Here is a 20815-nt window from a genome sequence, read left to right on the forward strand (position 1 = left end):
ATATTAGTCATATCAACATCTTTCGGAAGAATTCTAAAAAAATCAATTTAAAAAATTGAATAACAAAGCATAATGTGGATATTTTTATTTGATTATGATTAATCAATTCATAATCTTTTTGCTTCCATTTTGAAGCTGTCCTTTTCTGGCTAAACTACAAAGCTGCCTATGACAACTGGAATGAACAGCGAATGGCATTACACAAGGATATTCACGTTGCTACAAAAGAGGTGGTTGACAAACTGCCTGGAATTCAACAGACCTCTGCTCAAGCATTTGGCACGCTCTTTTTGCAGTTGACTGTGAATGATTTGGGCATCTGTTTACCTATCACTAGCACTATACAGGTATTAGGTTTTTGCTGTGAGATATCAAATTGCTAATCTGTGATAGTATAATGTTTAAGTGCTTGGTATTTTAAGTAAGTTATAATTTGGCTTTTTGTACCAGTTTCCTTTGCCAATTATTTATTATCTATGAGACACAGTCCCTCAGAAGTTACAATCATCCTTTAGTATCGTCTGAGTGGCCATACTTTTCATGAATTTTGTTTTCCTTAACCCAAGGGCTTTGAAGCCATTTATTGTCACCTAAGACTCACTCCAGTTAGAATGGATAATTCAATCAGATAAACCTGGGACCATTGTGATTTTTATGATTCAGCTACTCTTTGGCTTAAAAAATTGAAAGTATCAGCTGAAGTTTCCATTACTTGCTTTACAATGACCGATAGGCAGGGTTTTCAGAGTATGTGAATTGTAGATTTCCTTATTTCCTTTGTTTTCTTCCCATCATGTTTTGGGAAAACTGAATTGCAAATCTGAGATGTCGCATTTGAAAATATCACAACATTTTCAATCAGAAGCCTTGCCAATCTTTCATATTCAGGAACTTCCTATGGGCCCTGCCCTTGTCCTCCTCACCAGTCCTCAAGCCAGGGAATATTATTTATGATTTGTTGCTGTAAACCTAAAAGTAGTAAACATATAATGTTTACACTTTAGTAAGTTTACCAATGTGGAAACTAAACGTAATAATGATTTTTTGTGAAATTGTAATTCAGCCACCCATTTTCGAAAGCAAAGATTTGTGTCTCCATTAAAGAAACTGGTAATTGAGTGTCTTGTAGATAAGAGTGCTTGTTTTCTAATAAAATCATCAGTTATTTCCATTATTTGAGGCATCGTATCTTGTATCGCTTAACATTATTTGAAATGATTTGAAATATATTTTGTTTTGTTGGTTAATTATCAATAGTGCTTTAACTTCTTTTAATGTATCTTGGCAGGCTAATCATGCCATTGACTTCGATCCTGGCTCAGCTATGGTTCTGACAATTGAGAGCACCTTGATCACCGCTTGCTCATCTGAATCCCTAGTGAGCAAAGGTCATTTCAAAAATTTCTGCATACGATTTGCGGATGGGTTTGAAACTAGTTGGGATGACTGGAAACCTGAACTGCAAGGAGATATTGTAATGAATGCTTGTAAGTTTTGTTTTCATAATAATAATGATAATAATCTCTCTTTTAATAACCACTTTCACCCCATGAAAACTCTATGTAAAGAAAATGGACAAATTGTGTTCACGCATTATTCTGTCTGCTGAAGTAAATCAATATAAATGGTGAAACATAATTGACAAATGCTGATAAATTTACATTCATTGTTACCCATGTAGAAAATATAAGTTCAATATCTTTTCAAAATGCTGTATAAAGAATATGAGAAAAAATTTTGTTTTGATCAGTTTTAAACTCTGCCTGTTTTGGCAAAGAGAGCTACAATGATACAATGGCTCAAAAATCATTTTGCTTCTTGCTCGTTCCACTTCTTGCACTTTCCAGGATCATTTAATCACGAGACCTGTCTTTGTTTACCTGTATTCTATTCCCACTAAACTGCTGATCACTGCACTTTTCCTCATTCTGGTCCTCATACTAGATCACCTCCTCTGGTGCTGTCCCCATTTTCAAAACCTTTGTAGTTGCACACCCTTGACCTCCTCATGAATTGCCATTCCAAGTTCATGCTCTCATTTGCTTATAACATTCTTGAATGTATTTTATCTAAAGCCCATCCTATCCTTGGCAAAAATCTGAATTTGAATTCATCCTCACGTCGTCTGGATGTGAAAAGGGAGACATGCATTTATTTCTTTCTATTCATTTTTGGGATCTGGATATCACTGGTAATGCCAGCATTTATTGTACCTCGCTAATTGTCAGTGAGAAGTTGGTGGTGAGAGGCCACCTTGAACAGCTCCGGTCCTTCTAGTGAAGGTACTCCCTCAGTTTTGTTCGGTTGGGGATTTCAGGATTTAGACCCAGCAATGATAAAGGACCGGCAGTATATTTCCAAGTCTGGAAATTGTATGGCTTGCCTCTTCTTGAACTCAGGACAGCCAAAGTGATTATATCCAATCGTTTTGAAATGTGGCTACTTTTATAATATAGAAAATGTGACTAAAGTGCATACAGCAAATTCAATGGAAGTCAATGTGATAACAACCAGATAAACAATCTTCTTGACTTTGGTTGTGGCACAAATATTGGTTGGTGGACAGGGAAGAACTTACCTGAACTTAACAAAGTGACTTGGCATCTTTTGTGCTCATCTGTTAAAATTAATGGACCAATAATACTGAATTATATAAATGGTTTGATTGTTAGATTTTAGGAATATTGTCAGTGAGTCCTAAATGAGGAACCACGAATACAAGGTTAACATTAAATAAATTCGACAAGGAATTCAGGAAAACTCCTCTTCCTGGAGTGCTGAGGATACAAAACTTGACATCATGTAAAATGATTGAGGTAAATGCAGAGGATGCTAGGTAAATACATTAAAGAGAATGAAATACAATATATTGTTGGGGAAAATGAAATAAGTAAAATAGGTGGCGATGTGGAGCATAACCATGAGCATGGAAATAGCCTGTTTCTATGCTGTCGATTTTATTTAACTGATACCTATTTTCCTCGCACATCTGAAGTGCCTTGGGGCATTTCTAAATACTCAATTTCCAACTTATTTGCAAGCTGTTGGCCTGCCATGTGTTTACATACAACTCCAACTCATTTTCTGATGCAGTTTTGCTTGGGCTTTTCATCTGAACAGTTCTTGCACACTTTCTGTTCAGGTGAAGTGCTGGAAAGATTGTTCTTCAACTTGCCACTGTGCATATTCAGTCTAATAATGAAGTGAGTTTCTGCAGTTTAACAAAATTTATTTCCTCCTTGCCTCCAAGTACACTCTAGCTGGAAGTCCAGCCGGGTTAGTAATTGTCAACCAGATATGCTAATTTAATTTTGATATTTTTGTATATTTCAACAGGTGTGGTACCAGATGGGACATATGAAGTATGTTCGCGGACTACTGGACAGGCTGCAGCAGGTAATTTATTTACTAAATTGTATCCACATCAGCAACCTACTCAAATTACTATTGGAGATGTTAATCAAAAAGTGCTGAAAATAATTATGCATGAACCAAGACAAATAGCACAGGAGTGAAAGCAAGTCATCCTTGACCTTGAGAAGCTGTTTGTAAAGATGAGGAAGCTTTGATATGAATTGTTGGAGTTGCTTGTTATTGCTGATGTTTATTGTCTGCTGGCCCATAGCATTTATTTGGATTGGGTTAGTCAACTGATGAAAACTTTCTTGCTCCACATTATTCTTGGTGTTTCATTGTTCTGGTATTTTCATCAATGTTAATTGTAATTTTGGCAGAAATTCCAACAAATGATTGCTAAAGATATAAGCTAAAGAAAAATTAGCTCAGCTTTTCATCTTGCCAGTTTACAAACACGCATACAAAAATTGAATTCCATATGAAAATGCCACACAAGAAGGCGTGTTGAAACCATATTCTCAACAATGATGCCCATTAATCAAATCCAAGCAAAATGCGGATGCTGGAAACCAGGAATAAAGAAAAACAGAAATTGCTGGGAATGCCCAGCAGGTCTGTGGAGAGAGATTGAGTTGAAGCCCTTTTTAATAATCAAAAATACAGTTATCCATATATTGCTGCTTAATGTATTGGGCAATGTTCAGCTATTCAGTCTAGGAAATCCATGTGAACACTTCCATAATGCTATTGGGAATAAACTGATGCATTCAATCTTGGTTATTTTGCTTTGGAATAATACACTTCAGTAGTCTAAAGAATTAAAATTTGTTAGCAAATGGGAAACTGAATCAAAAAATGGTAACAAAGAGAAAAGGATCCCTTTAAATCACTATGCCAGTCTGATTGCAGGGAAACATAATCTTACAATGGGTATGTTAAATCAGATTAATTTAGAATAACATTTCTGAGATGTTTAAGTAAAACTTAGTCAATATACTAAAATCAAATGACAATATAGTCCAATGTAAAATGCTGTTTATTATTTGGATAAGCTTATGCCAAATCTTCTTTTCTTTTAGACAGTAGCAGTGCAGGAACCTGGACATTAAATGTTTTGTGGAAAATGTGCGGTATAGATGTGCACATGGATCCAAATATAGGGAAAAGACTCAGTGCCTTGGGTAACACAATGACAACTTTGACCGGTGAGGAGGAAAGTGATGATATTGCTGACCTGAATTCAGTCAACAATGTCGACCTAACAGATGAGGATGAACCTGACACCATGTCTCCCACCATCATGGCTGTAAGTGAATCAATGCTACAAAACATCCTATATTGAGGTTATGTAAATACTCAATAACTTCTTTTCATTGGTATTCAAAACTTAAAGTAAATCATAAAACCACAGAATTGTTATGAGATGGAATGAGACCATTCAGCCCATCAAGCCCACATGGACCACAGTTCTTTTCCCATAGTGCCATAATTTTTGTCTTCCTCAAATATTTATCCAATTCCCTTTTGCATCTGCTTAACTGCTCTTCCAGGCAGTGAATTCAGAATACTTGCTGTTTGGATTTTTTTTCCTTGTATTACCTTAGCTTTTTTTTGCTAGTCACTTTGTCTTTTCTGCAAATTGGTATGGTTTCTTTTTTCTTTCATCATGTTTAGACCCTTCATGTTCTTGAATGTGCATCACAACTGCTAGAGAAATTTTAATTTAAATTGAGTAGTATTGGACTTATTGGGTCTAATCACACTGCCCAGAGCCATTCCTGTGGTCTCCCTGAGCCCATACTTGCATAGCCTACTGAGGTCAATCTCATTCACCCTTCACACCTTCAAGTCCAGCAGCATGGTCCAGACAGCAATTGGGATGCTTTATCAGTGGTGAAACCCATTTTGGCTCTCAGCTTGTACTTGTAACCTATGGGGTGAGTTCGATCTATTCATTAGTCATACGATCTACATCTGTATGTGCATCACTGTACTGCATTTTAAAGTCAAAGTCGAGTTTATTGTCATGTGCACAAGTACATACTGCCTATTCACAGATGCAATGAAAAACTTACTTGCAACAGCATCACAGGCACATAGTATCAAACAAGCAGCATTCACAAGAAAAATATAAACTTAAATGTTATACAATTTTTACAAGAACACAATTAGAACAAAAAAAGCAAAGTTCATTTTAGTGCAAAGTGATCAAAGTGGTCATAGTGTTGCTGAACTGTAGACATGTAAAATGGTTGAAGGGAAGTAACTGTGGTTGAACCTGGTGGCGTGGGACTTCAGGCTTCTGTTTTACTGTTGCAAACTATGGGAGACTTGTGACTTTATTCTTCTTAATCTTAATCGTTGCTTCATGTCTTCCACTTGTTCCATTCATGAAGCAGTGGATGCCTTATTGTCTTGTGCCTTATGAGAAGTGCAGTTGACTTGGCATGTATTTAAGAATGCTGCATTGTTATTGCAGCTTACAGTTCATCAGCCTTTATGTTCAGATAAGTTCATTACTTAGTAATACTGGCAACAATTAATATTTGGGACCATTCATCCTAAATGTATTACCTGGAAATTTCAGCTTTAATTTGCAGCAACTGATCATCAAAATCTATTAATGCTATTGAAGTCCAGGAATTGCTAAACCAAATTACCCTGCTTTATTAGTTAGAATGCACATGGAATTTCAAATTTGTTAAACTTTTATTTGGACAATAACTTGCAAGCCAGTTCCTTAATCTGTGCTTTGAACACTAATTTTACTCTTGCAGTATTTCCAAGTCTCACCCTACACCAAGATCTAGCTACTTGCGCAAATTAAAAACGTCTTGATCTTACTCACTGCGTACTGTTTGTAATAATTAGGTGTCTGCCCATCAAAATTTTTAAAAGTGATCCTTATAAATTAGGATCTGTGGTTTGTATATGTTGTAACTATGTAATTAAACTCTATATTGAAGCAATTTTAATGAAATACATGATTTGGTTTTCTTTTTGTGTAGTGGAATATTAAGTCATGTGAGCTAAGAAAACAGCATTTTTCTGAGTCACTATTTGATTATCAGAATCTAATTGTTTTCTCTATAGGAAACCAGTGACTATCGAAGACAGGGTGTTACTGGGAGCCAAACAGCAGATCCAAGGGGAAGAAAATTTGTCAAACGTTTAGTGGACATCAGAGAATTGAATGAACAAGCCAAAGTTATCGATGACCTGAAGTATGCGTCTACCTATGATTACAAATTTTACAACCTATCTTTATCAAGTTTTTTTGCCTTTGCACACTCGTCAGTCTGAGTACTATTTGTCCCCAAAACAATGATTTGCATGAGAGTGTACAAGGCATGGTCTTTAAGTTTGCAGATGACTCTAAAATAGGTGGTATCATTGACAGTGAAGCTGGTTATCAGGATTTACGGAGGGATCTTGATCAGCTGGGTAAGTGGTCTGAGGAATGGCAAATGGAGTTTCATTCAGATAAGTGCAAGGTGTTGCATTTTGGGAAGACATATCAGGGTAGGACTCTCACAGTGAACAGCAGGGCCCTGGGGAGTGTTGTAGAACAGAGGGGCCTTGGAGTACAAGTACATGTTTCCCTGAAAGTGGCGTCACAGGTAGACAGGGTGGTGAAGAAGACTTTTGGCATGCTGGCCTATATCAGTCAGGACATTGAATATAGAAGTTCGGATGTTATGTTGCAGTTGTACAAGATGTCGGTGAGGCTGCAATTGGAATATTGTGTTTAGTTTTGGTCGCCCAGCTATAGGAAGGATGCCATTAAGCTGGAAAGAGTGCAGAGGAGATTTAGGAGGATGTTGCCAGGACTTGAGGGACTGAGTTACGGAGAGAGGTTGAGCACATTGGGACTTTTTTTTTCATTGGAGCGTAGAAGAATGAGGGGTGATCTTATAGTGGCGTACAATATGAGGAGCATAGATTGGGTCAATGGGCACAGTCTTCAAAGGGTTGGGGAATCAAGAACTAGAGGACTTAGGTTTAAGGTGAGAGGCAACCTGAGGGGCAACTTTTTCACCCAGAGGGATATGGGCCAAACATGGGCAAAATGGGACTAGGTTAGATGGGAATCTTGGTTGGCATGGACCAGTTGGGCCAAAGTGCCCATTTCCGTGCTGCATGACTCTGACTCTATTCAATCAGACTATCGATGACTTGAAATGTTTTTGTAACTTATTTATATGCCATTTTTCCTTCTGTAATCAAATGAGAAATATCCCAGTACATAATATTTAACCAAAATAGAAGTATCAATATGCATAATTTTCAACTGTGTGATGAAACCTATATAGTAAACTATTTTTCATTAGCTTAATGAAAAATTGAAGTTTTTCCTTCTATATATGATTGATAAAATTGCTGTTGGAAAATTCAATGTTTTTTTCATTTTTTATTCATCTGCTCTCCATGGTATGTTTCTACTTGAAATTATATTCAGCTATTGTACCTACTTGGCTTATTTAAATTTCAGAAAGCATTTGGCAAATTATAAGGAAATACATTTTTTGAATAATATAAAACACAAAAGTTGTCTTGAAGAACTAAATAAGATGCAACTAATCTAAAGCTTGTCCAGTACTGTTGAATTAATAAAATATTTAAATTATTATAGAAAACTTGGTGCAAGTGAAGGAACAATAAACCAAGAGATTCAACGTTATCAGCAACTAGAATCAGTGGCAGTGAATGATATTCGCCGAGATGTTCGCAAAAAACTACGGCGATCCAGCATGAGGGTGAGCGACTTATTTGCTAATGTATTTTTAGCTAATGTATTTGCTAATGTATTATAATAAAACTAACCAAAACGTGTTTGGTTAGTTTTATTATAATGTCTATGCAAAGAAATGTGTATGATTACCAAAGTAATGAAGTTATGAATACTCTGTATTGAGAACTTGCTGGCATTGAGGTCCTGTCTTGATGCATTGTATCTCATTGAAATGAAGCAAATCTGAAGCATGAGTTTGCAAAGGCTTAAGAACCAATCCATGCAACATTAGTAACAGAAGAAAATGAGAAGTGGTCAAATGCTGTTTGCAAAAATGAACTTCTAGGCATTTAGAATTATCACTGGGAGGTCTCTTGAAAGCTAAGTATAATTACATATTGTCAAAGTTATAAAAAGTTATAAGCCATACACAAAAAGTGCCAGAGGAACTCCACAGGTCAGGCAGCATCTATGGAGGGAAATAAACAGTCGATGTTTCGGGCCTAGACCCTTCATCAGGACTGGAAAGGAAGAGGGCAGAAGCCAGAATAAGAAGGTTGGGGGAGGGGGAGGAGTACATGCAGGCAGGGGATAGGTGAGATCAGGTGTAGGCAAGTCCAGGTGAGGGGGAAGGGAGGGGGAGAAGATGTAATAAGTTGAGAGGTGATAAATAGAAGAGGCCGAGAGCCGAAGAAGGAGGAATCCGGGAGGAAGGGGCAGTGGATCATGGAATAAAGGATCGGGGAGGGGAGGATAGGAGATGGGCAGGTCATTAGGCGGGGGAAGGGAACCATGGGAGTAAGGGAAGATAAAGGAGTTGGGGGGTGGGGGGAGAAAAAGAAAGGGCGGGGTTACCGGAAGTTAAAGAAATCGATGTATGGCTCCCTCTTTTTTTTAAACACTCTCGGTGTAATCACTGCAAAAAACATTGTAAAGCATAATCAGCCTTATTACCAGAAGTGTAGATTAATCTGCAATCCTGGAGATTTTCGGTGCCTTTGAGTCTCTTAGAATTAGCTACATCTTGGAATCCTCCTGTGATTTCTATCTCAAAGTGTAGTGTTTGAATTATGAATGTAGGATTTAATAGACTGTGAACGATTGTGGATAAAACACCTATATCCAAGCTAATTCAATGTATAAATTACATTAGTTCACTGTCAAACTGTTTTGAAAAGTTTGTCAATGCATCAGTTCCAATGTTAGTCTTGTAATTTTCGGTTCTGTAGAAAGGGTTCGTACTTCACATGCACATGTTTTGCTTACCAGCAGTTAAGTTTCATTTGAACAGTTGGTGTTTGAATGTTACATTACCTCTTTCTCCATTTAAATAATCAGCTGATAACAGCAGGATTGACTGGGATGTGGGAGTTGAAATTGTGAAGCCTTCGTGAGATTTGAAACCAGCTGCATAGAGTTTGCACGAAATGCAGGAGGAACTCTGGGTCAGGACTGAGAAGGGTCCTTGACTGAGAAGGATCTTGAGTCCAGATGAAGAGTCTCGATCCAAAATGTTGACTGTCCATTTTCCTCCATGGATGCTGTCTGACCCGCTGAGTTCCTCCAGCATCTTGTGTTGCTCCAGATTCCGGCATCTGCAGTCTTGTGTCTCTGTATAGAGTTTAGGCTAGATGCATTGGAGGTGAGGAAACACGGCATTCAGTGATTATAGGAATGATAGCAAAACAGTACATGGAGTCTGATTATATACATGCAATTTAAAACATGGACATTTGGATGATCTAAGGATAGTAAAGAAAATGGGAGTGGAAAAGTAAACAGGTGAGTATACAAAAGAGTTTCAGCAACACATGATCTCAGCTAGGCTGGACAATACTTTTGATGTGAAAATAGTTTTTTAATATGAAAAGAGTTATGGAGTATGACATTTCAAACATCAAGCAAGATTTTACTAAGTCTGACCAAGTTTGGGATCAGTAGAGACAAGATGGCATCAGTGGCAAGGAAGCAAAATTTATGGCAGGCATTAAATGTGTTTTAGGCCTCAGTTTTTGAATGGATATGAAGTTGTGACTCATCTGACACTTTATTTTAGATGGACAGTATTTCACCACAGAGGTACTCAAGACTTCAGACTTGCTGTATAAATAGAATTGAGTTTCAGCACAGAAATGGAAAATGAGTGCCAATATATTTGAGATTTGGCTTGCAACTGAGGAAGAGAGTAAGATAAGACTCTGGAAGCAATAATAGGGAACAGTAGGGAATGCGAGATTTTTACTGTGGATGTATTAGCTTTATCCAGATATACATGGATAATACCACTCAAGGCCACATCATTTATCTAAAATAAATAAAAGCCAAACTAGGATTCAAGCAATGAGATTTTGGAAAATATATTGGAAATTAATAGCAAAAACTACATCCGTACCTGAGAGAGGATTTTGCGATGACAGTGATTTTCCACGCAAGAATCTCAAGGAGTAAGGGATATTCCTAGATTTCTATATGTTCTGTGTGACTATCAAATAATGTTTAGGTTAGTTTGCAAGATTTCAACAAAGAATAATGGAGATAACATTAAAGAGCAGAGAATAGGTTTGTCTTAGAGAGAGTTAGCTTAAAATATATGGTCAAATTCAGTGAAAACTGTCCATAAAATGTTTGGCATCATCTTGTTTTATCTGTTTTTGTTTTTAGTTTAATGTATTTCCCAATTTTAAGAGAATTTGTTTCTCATAGGCTGCATCCCTTAAAGATAAATGGGGTCTAGGTTATAAGCCCAGCTACAACAGATCGAAAAGCATCTCAGCCTCTGGAAGACCATCGATGAGAAGACCAGAAAGGACCAGGTGAAATATTTTTTAAAATTTGTTTTAAAGTATTGTTTTTTGTTATTTGTGATACTTAACAGACTTTCATTTAGCATCTTGAATCACATCCTATAAATTGCATTTTAGAGTGAAAATGCTACTATTATGCAGGCAAACTGGATGCAAATGAGTGTCATCCATGTGTCACGACACAGTGAACAACAGTGTAGCAAATAACCAATTAACTTGTTTTTACTGTGTTTAAGGAATTTTTTAAGATAATAGAATATTTCCCTTTTTTATAAATGATGTCTTTGAGTGTTTATGCTTGCTTAAGCTAACAGATCAGTCAGGCTGGGTATTTGTTTAACATCTCGCTTAAAGGACCATACTATTAACAATGAACTTTGAAGATTTTACATAAAGGTTTTGGGCAAGATCTAACCTCCTGTCTTTAAAAGGCTGTGTCAGTTGGACATAACCAACTGTAGTTAAAGCTGTACTGAAAAAGTAGGCAATTTCATCAAATGAGTTGTACTGATCATTTATTAGCTAAACAATTCTGAGAATTACAGCCAGGCATCGGTTATAGCATGGCTGTCACTTAAATGTGGTCCATGTCAGATAATTGCTTCACATTTCTGTCACTTCAAATTTATAATCTGCCAAAACCTAAATATTTTGGAAAAAAGGAGACAATGTTGTGTAGAGAAAAGAATAATTAAGATCTTTATGTAAAGTGAAATCAGTAGATGAGCCAATAGATATGTGAGAGGCCCTCAAATGAGTTATTGGAGAACATTGTTACATTTGTCAAAAAGTTACTTTTATTTGATCATTAAATATAAAGCTTGGTTTGGAAAATCAAACTTAATTAGATAACTAACTAATGTCTATTAAAATGATAAAGAAAATACTTTCATATAAATATATTAAGGATGTGCAAACATTCTATTTTATACATAATTCTGTATTTCAAAACAATTCATTTAAGATTCCTAATGCTTAGTCATAAGTAGCTTCAGTCTGAAATATTCTCTTTTTAAAATATCCCATAATGCATGAATTATTTTAGTGAATTCCAGCAGCTATTGATTTGTATGAAAGTCACACTCTAATTGTTATTTTATTCAATTAGTATAAAATAATATACATATACTCTGGTACCCTATTTAGTGCTTCCCTGCACAGCACTAGTTCATTATAGCACCCTTGGTCCTCCATCCAAACATTCACATGTATGTCCCCTACTGTACTTTTTTTTAAAAAAAGACATCTGTCCAGACTGCATGCTGAGCAGTGTTGTGTTGGGAACTTGCTATGAACCTCTGCATATGCTGTTGCAGTGTTGTAACCCTGGCACAAATTCCTGCCCTGGCATGGCCTGGTGTGCCTCTGAAGGCTGATTTTGGATGGGCAGTGATGAGCTGCAAGGCCACTTAGCATTGAGACATGGCCTCAGGGCTGTATTTTGGCCAGCACTTCTCAGTCTTGGTCATTGCCTGGTACCGCCAACACCTCCATCTGTTGACAGACTTTCCCAATCCTACATTTGCTCTCATTACCTCCTGTAGGATGTAATGAAGGCTGTTTCTTCACCCTCTCATCGTTTGGCTGCATTGTTCTTCCCAGCCCAGAGATTCCTCTGTTGTAATGAGCTCAAAGGCCAGCTGTTATAGAGGACGGGGAGTGAAGGAGTTCACGCCAGGTTCCTGGCACAGTAGCATTGTCAGTAATGTAACTGCATATGTATAATGTTCCCCTTTTAGAGTTGATTCCATTAGTGCTCTTGTTCCTGGCAACGCATCCTGAATACTAAGCAAAGTGCCAGTATGTGCTTCAGGTAATTGCTCGTGTATCTTGTGTTCACACAATTTTCTTTCAGTTCTAGAGTAAGTGAGGTGGAAGATGCTGGTGAAGTCCAAACTCCAGAGCAACCGATACCTGGGGCAGGACCAAGAGTTACTTTTAAAGTGCAGGAAATGGTAAGGCTGTTGTGAAGATTAGCAATCGATGATGCAGAAGATGCCTTTGAGCCTTGTACAATGTAGCATGTATCAATATGGCAATTAAAGAAGAAAGTCTGCAATAGACATTGAAAATTGAACAATGTGGCTTTTGTTTTTAAGTTAATTTCACTCAAAATTCAGCTCCCAAATATAAATATAACTAGGATTGGATTTTTGAGAATGAGCCCAACTAAGAAAGCCACATTGTTCAATTTTCCTGGCTTCCTTAGAAACATATTTGAAAACTAAGTTAATCACAGAGGAGAAAATTAATTCATTCCATCTAGCTTATGCATGAAATATTAAAGCTTTACAATTTATTTTCTTTTTGTTAAAGAAAGTAAATATTTTTTTAGTTTGTACCTATTTAAAAATATATCCACAAATCATATACCTTTTTAATTTCTACTGGTTGAGGTAAATTGATGTAAGTAATTGTTTACAACTGGAAACACAATTGATATTTTAATATTATTAACACTATGACTTGCTTATTTTGGTTGTATATTGAAAGAGGAAGAAAATAATAAACATTCCGCTTAGTGTTGATCTAACAGTAGAAAAATGATCGGTGAATCATTTTTTTATACATGTAAATAGGGAAGGTTTAATATAAATTGAAGGAACTATGATGGTATTGTAGATTTATAGCATATTTAAACTGGTTTTATTTTTTTCTTGAAAACTGGATCCAAATTTTAATCTTGCACAGAAAAATCTTGCATTATAATCATAATTAAGTGAGCAATAACATAGGTAGCCACAATGTCCAAGAACAGCTCTTGAACACAAGTAACATAATAATTGAGAGGCCAGTGAAGAAAGCCAGTTAAGCTGTAGATTGTGAGTGGAGATGGATGGATGTGGAGGTGTGGAGGATCAGACAGGGAATCGATTGGAGAGGAAGATCAGCTTGTGGGGGGCAGGGGGGGTTGTTGATAAAGGAAAGGAGCAGCGATGGAGGAGACCCAGCACCACCACAAGTCTTAAGTGTGCTGGATTAATGATGTCTTACTTTATATGTATTATCTGGTTGGCATGTTCAATTCTCGATAGATTTAGGATTGGTAGTTTGTAAAGTGTTATTTTGGCAAACAAGCATCTGGTAATTTTGTATGAAATTGATGGTCTGATGATATGAATCATTTTAAATATTGATTTGTTAAATATTGGCAATTGAAGTTGGGGTCATAGATAACCATATTTAAACTGCTGGTTATCCTTGATGGAAGCTATCAGTAGAACATTCTAATATGATTATTGAGATAAATTTTGCTGCTAAATATCATTTTGCAGAGTGCCTTGAAATCAGATATTGGAGTTACATGACTATAACTGTGCACAAACATATTGGTTAGTTATTGGTAGGAGCATTCATATTTTGTTGGATAACAACATCTGTATCATTACAAATGGTTTTGGTAATGTAACAGATGTAATTTCTTATTTATATTTTACAAGTAATGGGAGTGTTACATGTTGTAAATTATCATATAATTACATTTTCCTTTTTACTTCATTAAAGCTGAATGATACAGCTTTGGCCCTAACAAGGCAAGCCAGCACTCCAAAGGAAGGGTACTTTCAGGTACTGGTTTAAAATCTGCTCTGCAACAAATCAGTTGCTTCATTGGGGGAATCTTCTTGACATTCTATCATCTTTAAACTTCGCAAGTTCAGTTTCACACAAAATATGTAATGTGACTGCATGTCTTGTAGTATTTTGAATATAACAGAATAATTGAATAATCAATGTGTAGAGCATCGCTGAGCTACTTTTGCATCACAACAGGTGGTACAAATGTACATTAGCAAATAACCTAAAAAATGTTGTACTTTTTTTTTGAAAACCAGTCAAGTTTTAAAGTGCACATCATTAAAATGAAAGCACAAGGAATTAATGTTACACTACAAATGAGATTATTATTTAATAGTTATATTCAAAGTATGATCTCAGTCACACTTTGCCAGTGTTCCTGAACTTGTATTGCACTTAACTAACCCACCATTTTCTTTAATCTACAGGCAATTAAAATCTGTGCTGAATTTGCTTCATTAATATTCATCTCTATCTCCATGATCTATGTAGGATGAAGGAAATGCCTATGGCTGTTTTTGTAATCAAAATTGAGATTTATAGTCAATAATATTACAAAAATTACTTAAATGTTTTGATTTCATTGGATGACAAGTGTGATTTTTCATGAATTATTTTCTAAACTGACAAGCAGGTGTAATGCTACATTTCTTAAAGATTATTTAGGGAACTTTCCAGAATTCCTCAAAGGTAGTGAGAGTTTTGCAATTGGCCTTTGATGTGTTAGGAAGAGAGAAAATAAGATGGAAAATCTGCGTTGCTAGAAAGAGTGAATTTGTGAACAGTATAGCCCCTCAAGGTCTGCAAATCTCATTGTTTAAGTCCTCTAGTTCCCTCCCATACTTAGAGGATGGAAAGTACTGGCTAGACATTGCATAGTTTACACCCTTGCTTTTCCTCAGCAACCATTGAGGTATCCCATTTGTTGAAGGCTGACTTTTCATTTCTAGTGATGGTGCTGTTCTTGTTTCCTACTTTATGATGGTTGCATTGCAATCCTAACCCTAAACAGCACAGGGTTAAAGCAATTGTTTCAATGAGAAATTATCATAACATTCAGTTCTCAAATGTAAATAGAGTGTACCTCCAGCTTACTAACTATGGAGTACCTATAAGTGAAGGTACTTGTGCTTCTTGTATAAGATTCCATTTGATAGACAAGACTATTTCCAAGCTCCTTGGACCAATTTATTTGTTTCATAACCCTTGTACTTTCTTAATCCATCTTTGGTCATAGATTTCTCCTGCACTGTTATAGTTTTCATAACATGTCTAGATTGATTAAGGCATTGTCTAATGTAGCATTGCTCATTTCATATTACAAAGCCATTCTGTCTGCTCAAGTGTAGGTGGTGATTGGGTTCTCATTCAAACACTAAAAATTATTCATAAGTGCATGCTACATAAAAGTAATCATGAACTTTTTAATTTTTTTTATGGCATCAGTTCCCTGAGGAGACAGAACTGGATCTGTTATCAGTCACCGTTGATAGTCCATCTCATTTTTCACCTATCAGTGAACGTTCAGTGTTTAGTTCACCTAACACCCCACGTGTTGTTCAACCAAGACTTGCCTTCCAGCTTGATGATGCAAAGCGCGATGACAGTTTGACATCTTCTAGTGAAGAATCTGACCGAGAAGAAGAGTATGATAAAGAAAAAGCACAATACATCAGGAGGACACCGTAAGCATCCCTTTTTATCGTTGTTTGTCAACTCAAATAATTGTTTTATGAATTTGCTTGAGAAAAAAGTTTTAAAAACATTACATCTTGGCACAGAATTTTGTTTGAGCCACTCATTGGGACAGATATTTATTTCTTTTCCCAGTTCATTTACAGCAATTGCACTTAATCCCCAGGTTAAGAAGATGATGCCAGTGGTCGATTACTGAGTTAAATATTGAAACTGCAGCAAATTTGTACTGTAAATTTTAAGTTCTTCTAGGCATAGTAAGAGAAGGAGTTAAGTTGATGACTGGATTAGGTTACAGAAGCAGTTACTGGTGGGGTGCCACAAGATCGGTAATGTGGGGCCTCAGTCATTTATAATGTACCTTACATTTACCCTCTGTCTTTTGACAGATAAAGGTAATGATACAAAGTAATGTAGGCAAGAGAGTTGTGAGGAGGATGTAAAGCATCTGCAACAAACAGAAAAACTGAGTGGATAAGAAAGCAGGAAACGGAGTATAAAGTTGGGAAGTTGTGAAGCTGCAAATGATAACATTGTGAGAAACTAGTTAACATTGGTCTATAGGTATCTGAGTGTGAGGTACATAAAATGCAGAGTTAAAATGCAAATAGAGCAAGCAATTGGTAAGTTTGTCATTATTCGAAAGGAGTTGGATAGAAGAGTAAGGAGATCTAGGTGCAATTACACAAGACTTTGAAGAGATCATAATGAAGAACTGTATGCAATTTAAATCTCTATACCTGAGGAATAATATTCTTGCCTTAGAGGTGGTGTTACGTTGGCAGATTGTCACCACGTTCCTGGGATTGTCCTTATGAGGAGAAGTAGGGTTGGATAGGCTTATACTCTCTTGGGAGTGGATCTCACTCAAACGCATCTTAATTTGAAAGGGCTCAGTAGGGTAGATGCTTGGACACTTTTCTCTAGCTGAAGAGTACAGGACGAGAACACTGTCTCAGGATAAATGGTCAACAACTTGGAACTGAGAGCATAAGGAATTTCTTTACTCATACAGTTGTGGATACTGAATTGAGAGTTGTTTTTTGGTACCAACAGAATCAAGTGATTTTGGGATTAGGGAGTAACAGGAACAGGCAAAGGAACAGCTATGAACATTTTGAATGGTGGAGCAGGCTCAAGGAGCTTAGGTAGATTAAAAATTTGTAAAACATGAAAAATAAATCAAAGAACTGAAATGTGAATAAACATTTTTAAAATGCTTCAAAACACTTTAAAACAATCTTGAAACACATGGAAAAATATTAGCAAGCTAATTAGAGGTTTAAAAAAAAGTCTTAACAATTTAAAGTAGTATTTTTAAACAAACAGCCTACCTGAAAGTTTTAAATTATCAAACTTTCCTCCAACTATTCAGGTGGAAAGATGTACGAAATATTTAATGCCACGTGCTGAAAGATGCTACAGTGAGGTAATTTCTGAGTCAATATGTTGGAGACTCAAGTCATTGGAGAATCAGAGAATGAAAGCTAAATTTAAAAAGTGTTTAAATCCAACATGGGTGACTATTTATTTACAATCCATGTTAATTGTAGGGATAAACTCGAAGATTATCAAACCAACTGATTTCGAAAAAGAACCTCTCACTTGACCAATGTCGTCAACTTTCAGGAAGTGACAATCCAAAGCTGTGGAGATTTCTACCCTAAGCTGCAGCTGGATATCCAAAGGGCACTTGATGAATGACCTTTGATTAAATTGAAAGCTGTATTGATTCAGGATGAGTCATGGCAAAGAATTGAAGCAGAAGAAAATATAAGGTTACATTAGAGTGGGGCAAGTAGAGAGTAGGATACCCTGGCCATTGGTATTGGGACCAGTTGTTATTTTCAACTTGTATAAATGATTGGGATGGAAAGCAGTCAATGCAGTGCATGGCAACAAACTATGGTTAGCAATGTTTGAGGAAGTACTACAGAAATTACTGTAAACTAAAATAAATTAACAAAAAAAAGTAAGTGCACTTAAAATTACATGTTTACATATGTAGGATGTTGCCAATAGGAAGAAAGGTACTTCATTTTGTGTTTTTAATTTGAATTAATTTTATATTTGATCTAATAATTGACATTACTGGCAGAAATACACAACTTTTCAGCCCTAGTGATTGATTGCAGATAATTGCAGATAAATTGTCTGATAAATGAAAACTTAAATTTAAATCTCCAGTACCATAGGCACACTCAAGAAATCAGCAAATGTTGTCACCTGACCACAGGTTATCTCTTCAGCAAACCTGGTTCACATACAGGGCAGGACTAGAAGACACTCTTTCAAAATAATCAAAGACAAATTTAAGGTGGATGTTTAGAAATTATACATTATAAAGTGCATGGGGAGGAGAGGAGGGAGGAGGTGAAAATGAGAGGAAAATCAGTTAATGAATGTTAGTGAATTTATCTTGTAAACTTTGAGATTAATCATTCTGATCATTTCGCAGACATAGCATGCGTAAAAAGTCTCCTGGCTTTGCTGCAGTTCAGCAACTTTTCAGTGACCGATGGCCATCGGCAGCAATGAACAGAAATTCCCTTAATGCAACAACAGAAAGGAACATTGATTTTGAGCTTGATGTTAGAGTTGAGATTGAAAGTGGAAAATGTGTATTACACCCAACTACACAGCAGCCTCAACAAATGGAACATGATGAATTAAACATGAAAAGGTAAGTCAACCATTCATTACTCTACTTGATTTGTAAAGTACTTTGGTCACACAAATAAGTCTGGTTTTGAGTCAGTTTTTCTCTTATGAACAAAGTTCACGAAAAGATTGATCCAGTTAGATATTTCCCATAATTCTTCAGCACTCAAATAATTTGCTGTACAAGTTTTTGGAAGTATTAGCTGAAGGTGGTGTGGCAATAGCAACAGGAGATCTGGGAACTTGGTGAACAATGGAACTGACAACTACTGTATTGAAATTTAAAGACCGAGGAATATAAAAAGAAAAAGAGAAGCCGAAAAAGTGAATAGCATAAATTAAAAACCATGAACAGATACTGAATTAAATATAGAGAATAAATAATGGAGTTTGAGAGGGAAAAGAGTCAGGAGGAAAAAGTGAAAAAACAAAGTTTTTAAAGTGTTTATGGGGTTAGGATTCCAGCATGAATACACAACTTGTGAAGTTAGCCAAACTTTGGTAGTTCCCCATGGGGCCCTACAGCAGAGTAGGAGCTGGTTGTGATTCCCCACAATTACACTGGTGGATCTGCTCCAAAATCCTGCTCCAGGTTAAACCTGACGATGCAGAGGCCATAAGTGAATTGAGAGAACTAGTGGTGAGATAAAAATTTTCCGTGCACAAGTAAAACATTTTTGATGATTTTGATGAAGGCAGCACGCAGATGTAAAATGAGAGGGAGATAAGGATAAATCATTGGCGATACACCAAACAGGAACTGGAAAAGAAGCTACTTCGGGAGATTCTCTTGTCATAAGCAAACAAGCAGGAATTGGAACAAGGTGAATGCAGTCCCATAGAGCTTTACAACAAAGTGTACTCGTCAGCTCCAAAGGCTGTAGAGAAACTGAGAACAATGTGGAGGAATGCTGCATCAGTATCATTGTCACATAAGATATAATTTGTGCCATTTCTGTGCTTTGGCATTAGTAGAAACCTAATTTAGATAGGTTCAAACATGGAGTTGTATCATGTTTGATCAAGTCATGACAGGCGATGCAAACTAGACTCCTTGTACTTGAATGTTTCTTTTTATATACATTATTGGGACCTGGGTATCACTGGCAAGATCAGCATTTATTGCCCATCCCAAATTGCCCTTGATAAGGCAGTGAGCTGCTTCCTTGAATGGCTGCAATCCTTCTGTGAAAGTACTCTCGCAGTTCTTGTGGGTAGTGCATTCTGGGAATTAGATCCAATGACAGGGAAGGATCAGCAAGTAGGATGGAGGGAAACCTGTGGGTGGTCTGCTTATACTTTCTCATTAGCACGTTGTATGCGAAGTTCCAAGAACGAGAAAGCCACAGCATTCTTTAGGCTAAAAGTACCACAAGGATCTGTGCTTGGGTCTCAACCACTTACAGTCCATATCAATAACGAGATTGAGCATGGCATATCCAGGTTTACTGATTATGCAAAGCTAGGTAGAAAATAAGCTGTGAGGAGAAAGCAAGGAGGGTGCAATGGAATATGTGAAATTTAAGTGAATAAATAAGTGCGGGAGAAAGGTGACAAATGGAAGATAATTGGGAGAAATATGAAGCTATCCTTATTGGGAGAGAAAATAAGCATAGCTTTATCAATGGTGTGAAAGTTGGTAAATGTTGCTTTTCGGAAGATCTGAATTTCCTTACACATGAGTTGGTTAACCTATAGATTCAGCAAGGGCTAGTAGATGGGGAAAGAAACACAACATAGTGAACAAGAGAAATGACCTGAATCAAATAGAGTGCTGGGTGAAAGAATGAATGCAGGACAAAGGAAGCTGAAAGTTTGTGAAATCTGCTGCAGGATAGATTGTGAACAAGCTATTCAGAAGAGATTCCCAGGTTTCCTGCGGAAATAAAAGGAAATTTTTGGTCTACTTTTCCTTTCAGTTGTCTCACCAACTAGCAATTTTCATAGAATGATAGGGAAAATTTTCACTGAAATTTAAAAAAAATACAGA

General features: G+C 36.5%; 1 protein-coding gene across 5 annotated transcripts in view; it reads left to right on the plus strand.

The window, feature by feature from the left end:
- kiaa1109 (KIAA1109 ortholog) overlaps positions 1-20815 on the plus strand; it is a 285307-nt gene that overhangs the window by 219957 nt on the left and 44535 nt on the right. For 2 of the 5 annotated variants that reach the window (XM_052035089.1, XM_052035096.1), the window contains 11 exons: positions 136-347; positions 1289-1487; positions 3337-3396; positions 4437-4663; positions 6451-6581; positions 7991-8114; positions 10793-10902; positions 12749-12848; positions 14398-14460; positions 15916-16154; positions 18623-18847. In XM_052035089.1, coding sequence (XP_051891049.1) covers positions 136-347; positions 1289-1487; positions 3337-3396; positions 4437-4663; positions 6451-6581; positions 7991-8114; positions 10793-10902; positions 12749-12848; positions 14398-14460; positions 15916-16154; positions 18623-18847 — 1690 coding nt within the window. The remainder of the gene's footprint in view (positions 1-135; positions 348-1288; positions 1488-3336; positions 3397-4436; positions 4664-6450; positions 6582-7990; positions 8115-10792; positions 10903-12748; positions 12849-14397; positions 14461-15915; positions 16155-18622; positions 18848-20815) is intronic. The other 3 variants (XM_052035112.1, XM_052035104.1, XM_052035120.1) reach the window with 3 other exon arrangements.

This window comes from Pristis pectinata, chromosome 2, assembly GCF_009764475.1.
Source record: "Pristis pectinata isolate sPriPec2 chromosome 2, sPriPec2.1.pri, whole genome shotgun sequence".
In the NCBI taxonomy this organism is placed as follows: Eukaryota; Metazoa; Chordata; class Chondrichthyes; order Rhinopristiformes; family Pristidae; genus Pristis; species Pristis pectinata.